We start from the raw sequence: 12,747 nt of genomic DNA, 5'->3' as shown, positions 1-12,747 counted from the left end.
GTCCTGTGTTGGACTGCATTATGCAAGCACAGCAGCCTCATAAACTTTTTCATTGTATGGCTAAGCAAAAAGCAAAAAAGTTTCCAGTCCTTATGAAGTGGGGGCCAGAAGAAATTCCAAAAGGCAAAGTTGGGCTTTGTGACCAAGAGTTCCAAGCACACCAGGTCCAGCTAGCTTTTCACCTTCTAATAGAGACTCTTTCTTTCTTCCTTGATGGATTTTCCAGGCAATCTCCCATCCATAAAACTAGACCTGGGCTTCCTTAACTTCCACAGCAAGCTCTCAGTGCTCTGCAATAGGCACCAGGGCATCACCCTAACTGTTCCATGAGTTTGGAGTTATGATCATGCCCTCTTGCTTCTCCTCCCTCTACCTTACCCTTTAAGACAATGACAAGAGCCATTTCCAATGTCTACTGGAAGCAAAGAAGGGAAAGGATGACTGCACCTTTGATAGCTGCGGAGAAAGGGGCATTCCACCATGGACAGCTTTGCTCTCCCCTGCAGCTACATCTACCACCATTCCTTCTGCCTTTGTTTTTATGGTTGGGTAGATAGGAGGTTTTATTTAAAAAATGGGAGAGTAGCTGCTACTTAAATCTCTGTCCTCCCTTCCACCCAGAAGCAACAGCATACAGACAAGACTGAGCAGTTATCTGAAAAGTGACCAGGGGAACAGTCAAAAGGTGCAGTTATTTTGGAATCTAAACTCTCTCTATATATACATACATACACACACAATCAGGTGCACAATTTTGCTAAGGGTAATTAAATGTTACATTATTGGCCTTATTTCTGCTCCAGTAAATAGTATTGCGTACTTGCTTCTCCCAGTGTCCCAGATTTACACACCCAGAGAGAGTAATCATTTACTTGGTTGTTTAATCAAACACAAAATGATATAGTCTTAGTTTGCCAACAGCACACAAATTGATTCTTGGTATGAAGTGAACTTCAACAAGAGGCAGGCAAACTGTGAACACACCATTGAAAGAAATGCCAAAAGAAGCTCTTGACGAAAGGTGTTTCTCCAGCGATTGCACATGTTTCCTTCAGAGGAGTCCTCCAAGGATTTCTTAGACTATCCAATACTGTAACGACATATTCTAAAATTCCATTCAGCCTGTACCAAAAAATCCATCCCATGCACCTCAACGGTTTTGGGTGAGATTAGAAAATGAAAATTCATTTCCTTGTGTCTCTCCTCCAAGCAGTTCTGACAAATTGGGCACTGAAAGACAATGTCTTTGAAATGGCAAGAGAGAAACAAGAAACTTCCAACTTTGAATCTGATCCTGCATTCCAGTCTGTGTTACCCATTTGCTGACCAAGACTGGATTTTTAAAAGCAAACTGCACCAAGATAAATACTGTCATTAATATTGTCAACATGCCTTGCCGTGACTGTTTGAAAATGCACTTCTTGCACATTTCAAATACCAACAATATTCAAAGTATAGGGACAAGATTATTCCTCGTTTACACACATGGGACCTTGCCAAAACAAGTTACAAAAAACATCCTTTACAATGCAGAGTTTGCTTCTGGATCTTGGCAATCAAGTTTCAGATCAGTGTACAGCCTAAACACATTACAGAACACAACCCTGAAAGGGAAACGTATGTAAAAGAAAACACTGTGAAAGCAAAAGTTTGCTGATGTAAAGATACCACGTTACCCAATCTCCCAAGATTTAGTCAAGCAAGTACTGTGCTGTACCATATTGTCACCCAAAACTGAAACATGTAAGATGTTTGTGATAAGCCTCATTACAAGAATCACTTACCCCTGCTTGGACAAAAAGGATTTGAAGCCTGAAAGGCTCCAATAGTAAATTTTCAGGGCTCAGTCAGTCATCCTGGCCTTTCTTCCATTATGTGACTTTGGAAGAAGCCTCAGTGTGACAGCAGCACATGGATCGTACAGGCCGAGTCCTTGAGCGCTCAATTACCAACCAAGAGTAAAGGCAGGCAACGCGTAGAAAGTGGGAACAACTGGAATTTTTGGGTTTTGAATTCCCTGCTCCTGTTGCCTGGTCCGCCACAAGTCAAGATGGCAACAGCAGCTACACCTTTCTCAGCAAGAGTTCCACAGATCCATGTGGAGGTAAGCCAGAAACAGAGATGTGGCTGGGGCAAGCAGAGCAGATCCAACACTACTGGCACATATTACTAGCTGATGTCACTAAGCCAGGATGGAGGGAGAAAGCCATCAGCATGAACCACACATGAGGCTTCCCAGGTGTCTAGCAAAGATGCAGACCGATAATGGCACAGGCAATGCTATCCATGCTATTCTTTTTTTAACCTTAGTAAAACACAACACTGATGAAATCCCAAAGCTTGCAGGTATAATCAAGCCACTCGGGACACATTCACTCCACTTTAAAAGAAGGTTTAACTGTCCTTGCTTTCCTGAAAGAAGCTTGAGGAGGGGCTGTGATAAAAAAACCTGGTAGAGTCAGTCCTGACTTCTCAGACCATTTCCTGAGCTTCGCTGTGAGGGAAGTCTTTATAGTTAAAACCAGCTTAACTAATATTGCAGAACCTGGGGAACTTTAGCTCTTTTGTTTTTGTTTTTAAAGAACTGCAGCACCTCACAGAACTGTAATTCCCAAAGTTCCTTGAAAGCCATACAAGTTTGGATTTGGGTTTACAGTCTCCATCCCCCATGAAGACATTGCAGAAAGCTTTGTCCGTGCTACAGCACATACTGCTGGTAGTAATGAAACAGAGTGTGATTTTTCTTAGGAGAGAGGTTACTTTGGAAATCCCAAGTTTTCTGGTTCCTTCTGCAGCTGAAGTGGGGGCCTTACAAGAGCAACACCACTAAGCCTACTGAATGGGAAAGGATACAAATTCACAATTACTAGAGAACTGACAAATAAGTTTCATGCTAAATATATATATTCGCATCAAACACACACATGCTACTGTCGAAAGTCAAAATGTGGCATTTAGAACTACGCTAAACATGTTTCCCCCGCTTTGTTGTGATTGTGAGCTTCAGAAAGTTGTGCAGTTAGAACCATCCCACGTTTGACACTCATTTTCCATCACTGCTGTCCAATGAAGAAGTGCTTGTTTTCCTTCCAAGAAATCGGCAGCCCTCAAACAGACCATGGCACTAACTGACCTCCATGGCATCAAGTCCCTTTTGGCTGGCATAGCAACAAATCCAAGTGCTAAGACAGGGCTGGAGTTATACTAGTCACTGATCATGTGGAAATGCCCCATTCAAACAAGCAGCTAAGACGAAAAATTGGCCTGCCAAGAGGGAATAAGGGTTGCACTCCTCAGCATCACACTAATCTCTTCTGCTGGCTTTTACATTCAGGGCACCCCAAGTGGAGACAGCTCTCTTTTGGAGGAAAGAGCTAGTGTCGTAGACTGTTTGCGGAAGGCGACATGGAGGACTTGCTCAAGGGTGTCACCACGAATCCGCTGCTTAAGTCCAGGCCTCGGCCTTCTTTTTCCTAGAACGGAGATGCCAAAAATACTTCAGTTTGGCGGCATTTCTAAATGGCAGCCTTTCAGCCAGACAAGGAGGCATGTTTGTAATGAAACACAGAGCTTTTATTTTCTGCAAGGCTGTGGGCAAGAAATTCCACACTGAATCTGGCACCTGCTGTGGAAACTGAGAATCGTAACTTTCATCATCAATAAGCAATGATTCCCCCCCCCCCGAGCTTTTTGGTTGCTGACAGTAGTCATGGGTGAAGCCAGAGGAGACTGGACAGGGTTTCTACTGACCAGGGCAAGTTCTGATCCTTGGTACAGCTGCCAGACCTCCTTTGACTATTACTCCATGCTACCTAGCCTCTATTGCCATGCCAAGTAACCTTAGTAATCCATGCCCTCCCCTTGCCATCTTGCCCTCTGCCACTCTGGTCTTTGCAAACCCTCATGAGAATCAGGGGCACAGATAGCCATATATAAAAATTTACACACCATCTCCATACAAACATACACACATTATGTGTATATGCACACATTTTTCTTAGAGCAATATACACAATGTTCTCCCTTGTTTGATTTCAGATTCTGTGCATCTGCAGTGAACACCCCCACTACCAAAATAAGTAAGAATTCTTTTTGCAGCTGGCCTGGAATGTGTTCTTTCCCTTACAATTTCTGCCTTAGCCAACCTTTTGAAACTGGCCCCTTTGCTATTTCAAACCCTCCTTATCAAGACTAAATATTAAAAGATCAGTGTTTAAGATTTCACAATAACAACAGTTCTGAATTGTTAAATGCAACTGGTTTTGGGGTTTCACATGCGTAACTTCAAACTGACTTGTTTTGGACCACAGGTTTCCAGTATTTTCCCCAAAAAAAATTCTGGAGCGAAACTTGTGCATTGGACACACATTTCACCACTGAGGTTCACTAAAAGCATTTTTAGACACCCCCTCCCAAACCCATAAAGAACTCCCATACCAACTTAAGACATGCATCTTGATAGCTATGCAAATTAACAAAAATTGTATTTTATCAAATTGTCACTGAGCAACTTTTTGGGCATAATACTTTATGATAAAAAAAAACCATCACCCCAAGTTACATTTGAAAACCACTCCGCCCCATCCAGAGTGCTATAGTTTGGCCAAACTGAAAACCAGGGCCAAGCCTCTCTTCCTGAACTGAGGTCCTCTTTCTCACCCCCAGAATGCAGAAGCTGGGAAGGAGCCCCAATTACTTTGCATGCATAAAGCACCAAAATCAGTTTTTCACTTCCTCAGTTAAAAGGCTCTTAGGAAGCAGAACTGGGAAAGTGATCTCTCTCTGCTCAATATGCCCAAGAGTCACTCCCAGTTAAACCAACTTGCCTGGCCATTCAGTGTGTGCTTTCTGAGCTTTGAAGTACTTACAGCTCTGTAATCCAGGAACATTTCTTTAAATGCGAGGAAGTCAGTAAATGTGAGAAGCATATCAAAAATATCCCCTGCAATTTCATCCTTGTGCTGCCTGTAAGTGAAGGATTTAGTCATCATTAAAACAGCAAGACATTCTAGATTTTAAAAGGCAGTGAGAAAATATGCATTACAAAAGCTAAAGAGGAAAATGCCTATCAAAAAAAGTTGCATTTTCTCTTTAAATTAGCCACTTCCACAAAGTAATTTGTACTGAAAATAATGGGACTAAGGGGTGCTTCACACACTGTCACCAAGCAATTATCCAAAGAAAATGTAGTTCAAAGTTGTACACATTTTAGATTTTAAGCTTAATAATTATTCTGTCTTGCATCAGGGGGTGCTTCTGTCATCGCCCCCCCCCACTTTGAAAATGAACAGATAGCAGCCCACAGAAATTTCTGCAGCTTCAGAATCTGAAGGGGAGTGGGAATGCTGTTGCTGCAATCACAGCCACTTCTGCCAACTGCATTCATGGATGTCTGATTTACAGCTTTTCCTCAGCTGTGTGTGCCCAAGGGTGGTGATGGAGGGAATACTGGGCAAACAGGCTCTAAGCTGTTACTAAACAAAGGGATGGATCTGCTCGCTAAGCAGCAGAATATCCATTTAACATCAGTTTTCATTATGCAGCCCTCAGGAATGATCAACAATATGAAATCTTCAAGAAGGTTTCTATAAATGGCATGGGATTGCATGGGCCTTGATCTGCAAAGGAGGCTGGGATGGGCACCACTGGCTAAGCATAGAACAGTCTTCTCTTTTCGTGGAAGTGACTTAATAGCCCATTGTTTACATTTGTGCATATCATGAACATTTGGGCCTCAGCGCATGACATATATGAATGATGTACAGCGGTCTTCTTCCTGTTTTACATTATATCTAAATGGGAAAAAGGGGGTAAGGTCTGTTGGACACAAAGGTAAAGGTAAAGGGACCCTTGATCATAAGGTCCAGTCATGACCGACTCTGGGGTTGCGCGCTCATCTCGCTCAAGAGGCCGGGAGCCGGCGCTTGTCTGCAGACAGCTTCCGGGTCATGTGGCCAGCATGACTAAGTCGCTTCTGGCGAACCGGCGCAGCACACGGAAACGCTGTTTACCTTCCCGCCGGAGAGCGGTCCCTATCTATCTACTTGCACTTTGAGGTGCTTTCGAACTGCTAGGTTGGCAGGAGCTGGGACCGAGCAACAGGAGCTCACCCCGTCGCGGGGATTCGAACTGCCGACCTTCCAATCAGCAAGTCCTAGGCTCTGTGGTTTAACCCACAGCGCCATTCTGTGGACACTCTTAGGGGATACTATTTCACAGATGTACTGACATTATAGAGCTCCCTGCTCAGAGGACCACATGACTGCATTTCAGAGAAGGGCAGACCCTGGGGCAAGGAGTCTGCAGCAGAGCTTAAAATAGGTGGATTCACATCTGAGAGAAGCTGCTCCCAAAATTCAAAGCCCAACCCTACTCAATAAGGAGCCTTAAGAGCAAGTTAATGCAGTGAAGATGAAAAAGAAATGGAAAGCAAAGGATCCAACTTACTGTAATGACAAGGTGAAGGCAGACATGCTGAAACCAGGAATCCTGTCCAAGAGCTTTTCTTCAATGTATTTTTCAACCAAGCATATCTGAAGTGAGAAGCACTGTATTATTATTTTCCAGCTGAGGATGACAGGGAGCAAATATTGTAGCTTACGATCAGGTGCAGCTTACTAGACTGTCAATGGCTGGACCACATTTTGGATCCAAATATGAGAGATGTTACAGGTAACAACAGGATACAACCAGTTAAAATATGTAGAGCTGAGTCTCTGCCTTGAGGAAGTAATTTGTTCTGTTCATTACCCTTAAGTTATAAGAACACTATGGGTCCTTACTCTGGGCAGACCCACCAAAATTACTATATGTCTGAAATCAATGAGCACGACTAATGATGGGAGTACCCTGACCATCACTGGATATAACCCCCAAATTTCAGAACCCAACTAGAGACTTGCAAGCTACCATAAGGATCTTTCAGAAACCACATGTGTCTCAGCAGCAATCAGTGTTGCCAGCGTTTAAACCAGCTCTTGCAGCTGTGCCCTTAACAACCCTTTAATCTGCAACAATTATGAAAACTTTCACAAGAAGCTAAGCTGTTACAAAAGATGCCATGTTGGGACAGCAACCAGCCTGGGCCCCTCCCCTCTAGTCACTGAGCAAACTTTGTAGCAGGAAAACCTTCCTGGCACAGTGAACAAAGTGATGGTACGGCCCAGAGAAGCACACTGGATGGTCAGCAGCACCAACCATCTGTGCCCTCCAGATGTTTTGGACTACAGCTCACATCCATGCTGGCCGGGGCTTATGGGAGTTATAGTTTAAAACAAACAAACAAACAGTGAAGGGGCACCAGGTTGATGAAGGCTGGACTTCAGCACCTGCACTGAGGTCTCAGGTCCCTCTGAGGGTGTGAGAGGAGCCTCAACATCCTGAAGCAGGGCTGCTCTCTCTCTTATGGTTCACAGGTCACACTTGCTGCTGAAACACACAGAATCCAATTTCTTTCACAGGGTGGCAAATGTTCAAAAGACAAAGCCCACCATCATATGCAAGTGATAACGATCAAAACAGGACATATGCACTCACATATTCATTAAAAATAGGAGTGTAGATGAGCTTATTTTCCTCCGTATCATCAAACTCTTGGTAGTATTTGTCCATGAAGTTCCTTTGTATAAGCTGGAAGTCATCATCTGAAATCACAACACAGTTGCATTCAGTCGAAAGACAGTGACTACATTCATTGGTGTGCTGTCCTCAGCTTAGGATCCAGTACATGGTGACCCTCATAGCTGCAACGACAGCACAGCTGCAGCTGACAGAGGCCCAATCCTTGCAGTAGCTTCTCTATCTTGCTAGCTCGCTAAGCCTCTGGCAGGATGAAGAGTTTCTCTCACTGACACAAACAAGGCAGAGCCTGATTAAAAGACTTTTGGCAAGTTTCACCCAGGGAACAGAGCTGGATAATGAACATATGAGGCAACATCAGTTCCCTGGAGAAGTCAGCATACACACAGTTCCAATCCTTCATCCAGAATCAATTAATCAGGCATAAATTTTGCCACTGTAATTGCAACACGGTTGTCAAGCACTTCTCCATGAAAGGGATTGACAGGTTATTTCAAGCCACCTACTGGGCAGTACCTCAGGCACCACCGATTTATTGAATGTTTCATTGAAAGGCAAGTATCTATCAACAAGTGTGGACCCACAATAAAACATTGTGGTGCATCCCCAGCCCTCAACAGGAGCTCTCATCATGGGGTCCAGCTGTTTAGGAGCAGGAACCTTGTTCAGAACTTGATGCAGTAGGTGGAGGCAAGAAAGGAAAAGCAGGCAGAATAAGAAGAAAATTTACATGAGAACTCTGCTTCCATGTCCAAGGAAAAGAATACAAGTTCCACCTTCAGCCAGGCACAAATGCCAACCACTGAACACTTTCCCACGTGCTGATACTGCACAAAGAAGAGAGTGGTGGGTACCTATTTTATTTATTAGTTCGCTATCTCTTCTTTTGGCACCTCAGGAGCCCTCAAAGCGACTTGAAAATACATAAACAATAATATCATCTAGACCGACTTCCCCTCAACCTACAGTGGTACCTCAGGTTAAGTACTTAATTCGTTCTGGAGGTCCATACTTAACCTGAAACTGTTCTTAACCTGAAGCACCACTTTAGCTAATGGGGCCTCCTGCTGCTGCCGCGCTGCTGGAGAACAATTTCTGTTCTCATCCTGAAGCAAAGTTCTTAACCTGAAGCACTATTTCTGGGTTAGTGGAGTCTGTAACCTGAAGCGTATGTAACCTGAAGCGTATGTAACCCGAGGTACCACTGTAGTGCTTTTTAGATAGTTCGTATCTCAGGTTGGGGAAGGTCTGGTCTAGACTATGATGTATTTGTATAAAAACCAGTGCTGACAAAATCCACCACAGAATCAAAACTGTAGATAAGATCAAAACAATTCCTCTAAAATACCCCAGTGTGTTCACAAATAACAATAAGAAGAGATGCACCTTGGCAGTCCCTTTTGAGCAGTGCTACCTTAAGAAAAACATACCCATTATTATATCTTCTAAATAGCCAACAACAGCATCAAACTCAGCATCCGATGGTGAAGAGCTAAAATGAGAGACAGCCAAGTTGGATTCAGGTTACTATGGAAGGTGAAATACACATAAACATAACAATCCAGGGCACACAGAATAATGCTTACTGCCTTTATGGCACACATGAGCATACAAAATACTTCCAGCACATATATTACTCAGTAATGTTTTCATCAGTCCTGTAAAGTGGAGGTACACTATCACCCTCCTGTTACAGAGAATAACTTCAAACTAAGAGAAAGAACCATTTGCCTATGGCTATCTTAAGTGCATTTGCTGTCAAAGTGAGATTTCATACCAGAGACTTCCTGGCTTACAGCTCTAAATCTCTAAGCCACTGCAGTAATGCTTTGTTCTACCTGAACTGAGTCCTCCTCCCCAGATTCCACTACATTCAGAGAGAAGCTGTTGTTTATTCAAACACAAGTTACTCAAAGAATTATTTTATGGTGACGTTCTTCTGCATTGCAGACAAGATTTAACCAAGGACAGTCACCCTGATGAGAAGCAGTTCCTTGCCTTGCCTCAGTCAAGTCTGATCTCAGACTTGGACTGGGTTCAGCCTGTACTTTATCCATGAAGAAACTAGGCAAGGTTTTAGATACGGCATCATCCTTCAGTTTCTTCTCCCTCATCACTAAGTAGGAATAAGAGTGATGTGCCTAACAGCTGATGTTCTACTGCAGGGGTGGCCAACTCCCAAGAGACTGTGATCTACTCACGGAATTAAAAAATGGCAGTGATGTCAATTGTTGAACTTTTTTTATGGAGGAGGAAAGCCCTGTTTTTGGGGAGTTCAAAGGTAAGCTGTTGGCCATTTTTAGGGAGAAAGGGAAACAGCCACTCACCAACAGATCGCTGGGGAGACAAACAGCCTCACTGAGTAAACTCCGTCTTCCATTCTGCAGATCATGCAACAATGGAGGGCGGGGCTGGATTCTATTTTACCAACGCTAAGCAAAGGGACCCAGCGATCGACCGCAATCTACCAAAACCTCCTGGGGATCTACCAGTAGATCGCAATCAACCTGTTGGACATCCCTGTCCTAATGGAAGCAAGGAAGAGGCTGTTCCTAACCCAAGCCTGGTGGAGGAGACACCGTTGCTACTTGCTGCCATCTAGCCACATACAGAAGGGATAACAGCAATCCCTCCAGATCAGAATACAGTTGTTTTTGCAATTCAAAAGCAGAATCGCTTTGGCTTGATTCAGGCATTATATTAAAAGTCAGGGTCCATAAAAGAGCTGGGGTTATCCACTGAACTTAACTGACAGGAAATTTGTAACAGACAAATAAAGTACTTCTATATACAGCACTTAACTAAATCATCACACAATGCTTCATTAACTTGTGGGATTTACCACCTCAAGATGTGATGATGGCCACTAGCTTAGATGGCTTTTAAAAAGGAGGATGGAAATCAATTTCTGGGGTGAGCAACCTATGGCCCTACAGATTTGGCCAGGAATGATGGAAGCTATAGTGTAACAATATTTGGAAGGCATTGATCTATCATTGATCCATTACTGATCTATATCCATGAGAAACAAAAATCTTTATGAGTCAGTCTTGATTGTAGTTTAAAAATTAACACTGAAACCAACTATTAATAAAGTTAGAAAATAACATATCACCAAGCAATGTTCCCACCTTAAAAAGTACCAAAAATATTGCATCATAAGCTTTTGTGGACTAGAGAGCCTATTCTATCATCTAGGCTCAAGTCCACAGAAGCACATGCCATAAAAAACCCATCTTCTCCTAACTGTTAAAACTTCCTATTGGCTTTAACATTTCAAAGTGCAGAAACAGAAATATACTTACATGGACACACCAAAGTTTTCTTCTTCTAAAGTTTCCATCGTGGCTTTGTCACCTGTTTTATGACGTAAACCTTTAAATACTTTAAACCTCAGGGTGTAATACTTGGCTGTCAGTCATCCTGTCTTCAATGTCAGGCCTCAAGCCTATCTGAAAATATTACACCACCTCCACATCTAGAAATAACCATTGATTATGACTTGTTTTCTATTTCCTGGAAAACAGTGGGCAACAAATGAACTATACATACAAGTAAGCAGCAGAATAGGTTTGCCTGAAACAAAAGCAACTTATCCCATTGCACTGGAATTGGTGGATCTGAAGGTATGGAATTCCAAGACTTTGGATTTGGAAACGGGCAACAGAAGTCCACAGAATTTATAGACTCACAAATACATTGTGGGTGCCACTTATCACAACTAGGGTTTGCCAGACGTACAAGAAGTCTTGCATGTTTGCAATTATCAAGGGCCTCTGTTATACGGTCCAGGAGCTTTTGGGTTCTCTTGGCTGTGAGGGGGGGGGGTTCTAGATCAGTCCACTCTCTACTGTACTAGCTTTCCTGTTGAAGGAAGTCTTTGTTGATGAGAATTATTTTTTAAAATGTAATCCTCCAGAAGTAGTTGGGACAGTTCATTTTACTACCACCTAATTCTGCTGCACGCCCAGACCAAGCTGTAAGCACCAGCACCTGGGAGAGAGTCGGGTTCAAATCGTGACAAATCCGGGTTCACTGTGACCTTGGAGGCCACTTCTGCCCAAACTACTTCACAAGGTTGTTGTGGAGCATAAGAGAACCACATACATGACACATTGAGCTTACTGGAGAAAAAAGTCGGATATAAATACAATCAATCAAAAAACCTGCTTCTGGGGTTCTGGTTTGCCATTGTGTGGGGCGGGGAGGGCAGGGGCCCTACTGGACCCAAGGTTGGCCTGACCTGGCAGAGCAGTTCCAAGTCCCTAGCCAGCAGATAGAGCCTCCACATACTGACTCAGTCTACCTCTGAAGGCCAGGAGCGAGCCAGGACCCCCCGGCCTACCTAGCAGGGCTCCTCTCAGGGCCACAGGGGACCCAGGAGTCCTAGTCAAAGCTTCCGCCTTGGCTCCTACCTGTCCTCCTACAGGCAGCGCCAGCTCGTCACTCCGCAGACCGACGAGCGGGACGAAGGCCTTGGCCTCCCCCATAGAGTTCGTTGCAAACGCCGCCGTCGCTTCTTTCTTTCTTCTTATTCCTCCTCCTGCTGCTGCTGCCTAGGAAACGGCCTCTTCCGGTAACGCACACCTACCTGACCAATCATTGTGAGGCTGAACGAACTGAGCCAATCACAGGAGGCTAGGCGGGACTTCTCTCCCGACCAATAAGAAACGTAAAAGGAGAGAACCAATCAGAGGAAGCGCGCGGGGGGGGGGGCGGCGGTTCTCTCCCTTCCAGCCTCACCGACCACGTGGCGGTGCCCAGTTTGGCTGAGCCGAGCAAAGTAGGCGGCGGCGGCAGCAGCAACAACTAAGATCCTTCCTGGAATTTGCTAAAGGCGACCCACTTGGTCCAGCATCATTTTTGCAGTGGCCGACCCACGCCTGCGGAGTCTCCAAGCAGGATTTGAGCATATTAACCCTCTCACCCTCTTGTGGTTTCCTGCAGCTGGTATTCAGAAGGCATTGCTGCCTCTGACAATGGAGGCAGAGGATGCCATAGCCATTGTGCATAGTAGCCCTCTCCTCCGTTAATTTATTCAAACTTCTTTTAACGGTATTAAAGTTGGTGGCCATCTTGCCCCCTGCGAAAGTTTCAGTGTTTACGGTAACTACGCGTCGAGTTTAAAAGTCGCCGAGCTCGGTGCCTGTATCTGAAGTGTGTCTTCAC

At 44.2% G+C, this 12,747-nt stretch overlaps 1 protein-coding gene across 2 annotated transcripts; it reads right to left on the bottom strand.

Annotated features, from left to right (window-relative positions):
* Positions 1–864: 864 nt before the first annotated feature.
* On the bottom strand, positions 865–12,157 carry ARL2BP (ARF like GTPase 2 binding protein). 2 transcript variants are annotated; one of them, XM_081203733.1, is made up of 7 exons: positions 11,994–12,157; positions 10,884–11,030; positions 9,009–9,070; positions 7,537–7,643; positions 6,448–6,533; positions 4,869–4,965; positions 865–3,473 (listed from the first exon to the last, which is right to left on the bottom strand). In XM_081203733.1, exons 2-7 carry the CDS (start codon positions 10,919–10,921, stop codon positions 3,375–3,377), a joined length of 489 nt encoding a protein of 162 aa, XP_081059859.1. In that variant the 5' UTR covers positions 10,922–11,030; positions 11,994–12,157; the 3' UTR covers positions 865–3,374. The 2 variants fall into 2 exon arrangements, with proteins under 2 accessions (XP_081059859.1, XP_081059858.1); XM_081203732.1 differs by having other exon boundaries at positions 10,884–10,935; positions 11,994–12,156.
* Between the last annotated feature and the right edge of the window lie 590 nt (positions 12,158–12,747).

This window comes from Podarcis bocagei (assembly GCF_964188305.1).
Source record: "Podarcis bocagei genome assembly, chromosome: 7".
Lineage (NCBI taxonomy): Eukaryota > Metazoa > Chordata > Lepidosauria > Squamata > Lacertidae > Podarcis > Podarcis bocagei.
This window is presented reverse-complemented; position numbering and strand designations above follow the sequence as displayed.

Excerpts from the sequence above, each read along its gene's own strand:
- ARL2BP (XM_081203733.1), bottom strand. The coding sequence starts at position 10,921 with ATGGAAACTTTAGAAGAAGAAAACTTTGGTGTGTCCAT. Across the intron at positions 7,644-9,008 it reads TTTAGAAGATATAATAATGG|ATGATGACTTCCAGCTTATA; the intron begins GTATGTTTTTCT and ends TTGTGATTTCAG. Across the intron at positions 6,534-7,536 it reads CTCCTATTTTTAATGAATAT|ATATGCTTGGTTGAAAAATA; the intron begins GTGAGTGCATAT and ends TTCTCACTTCAG.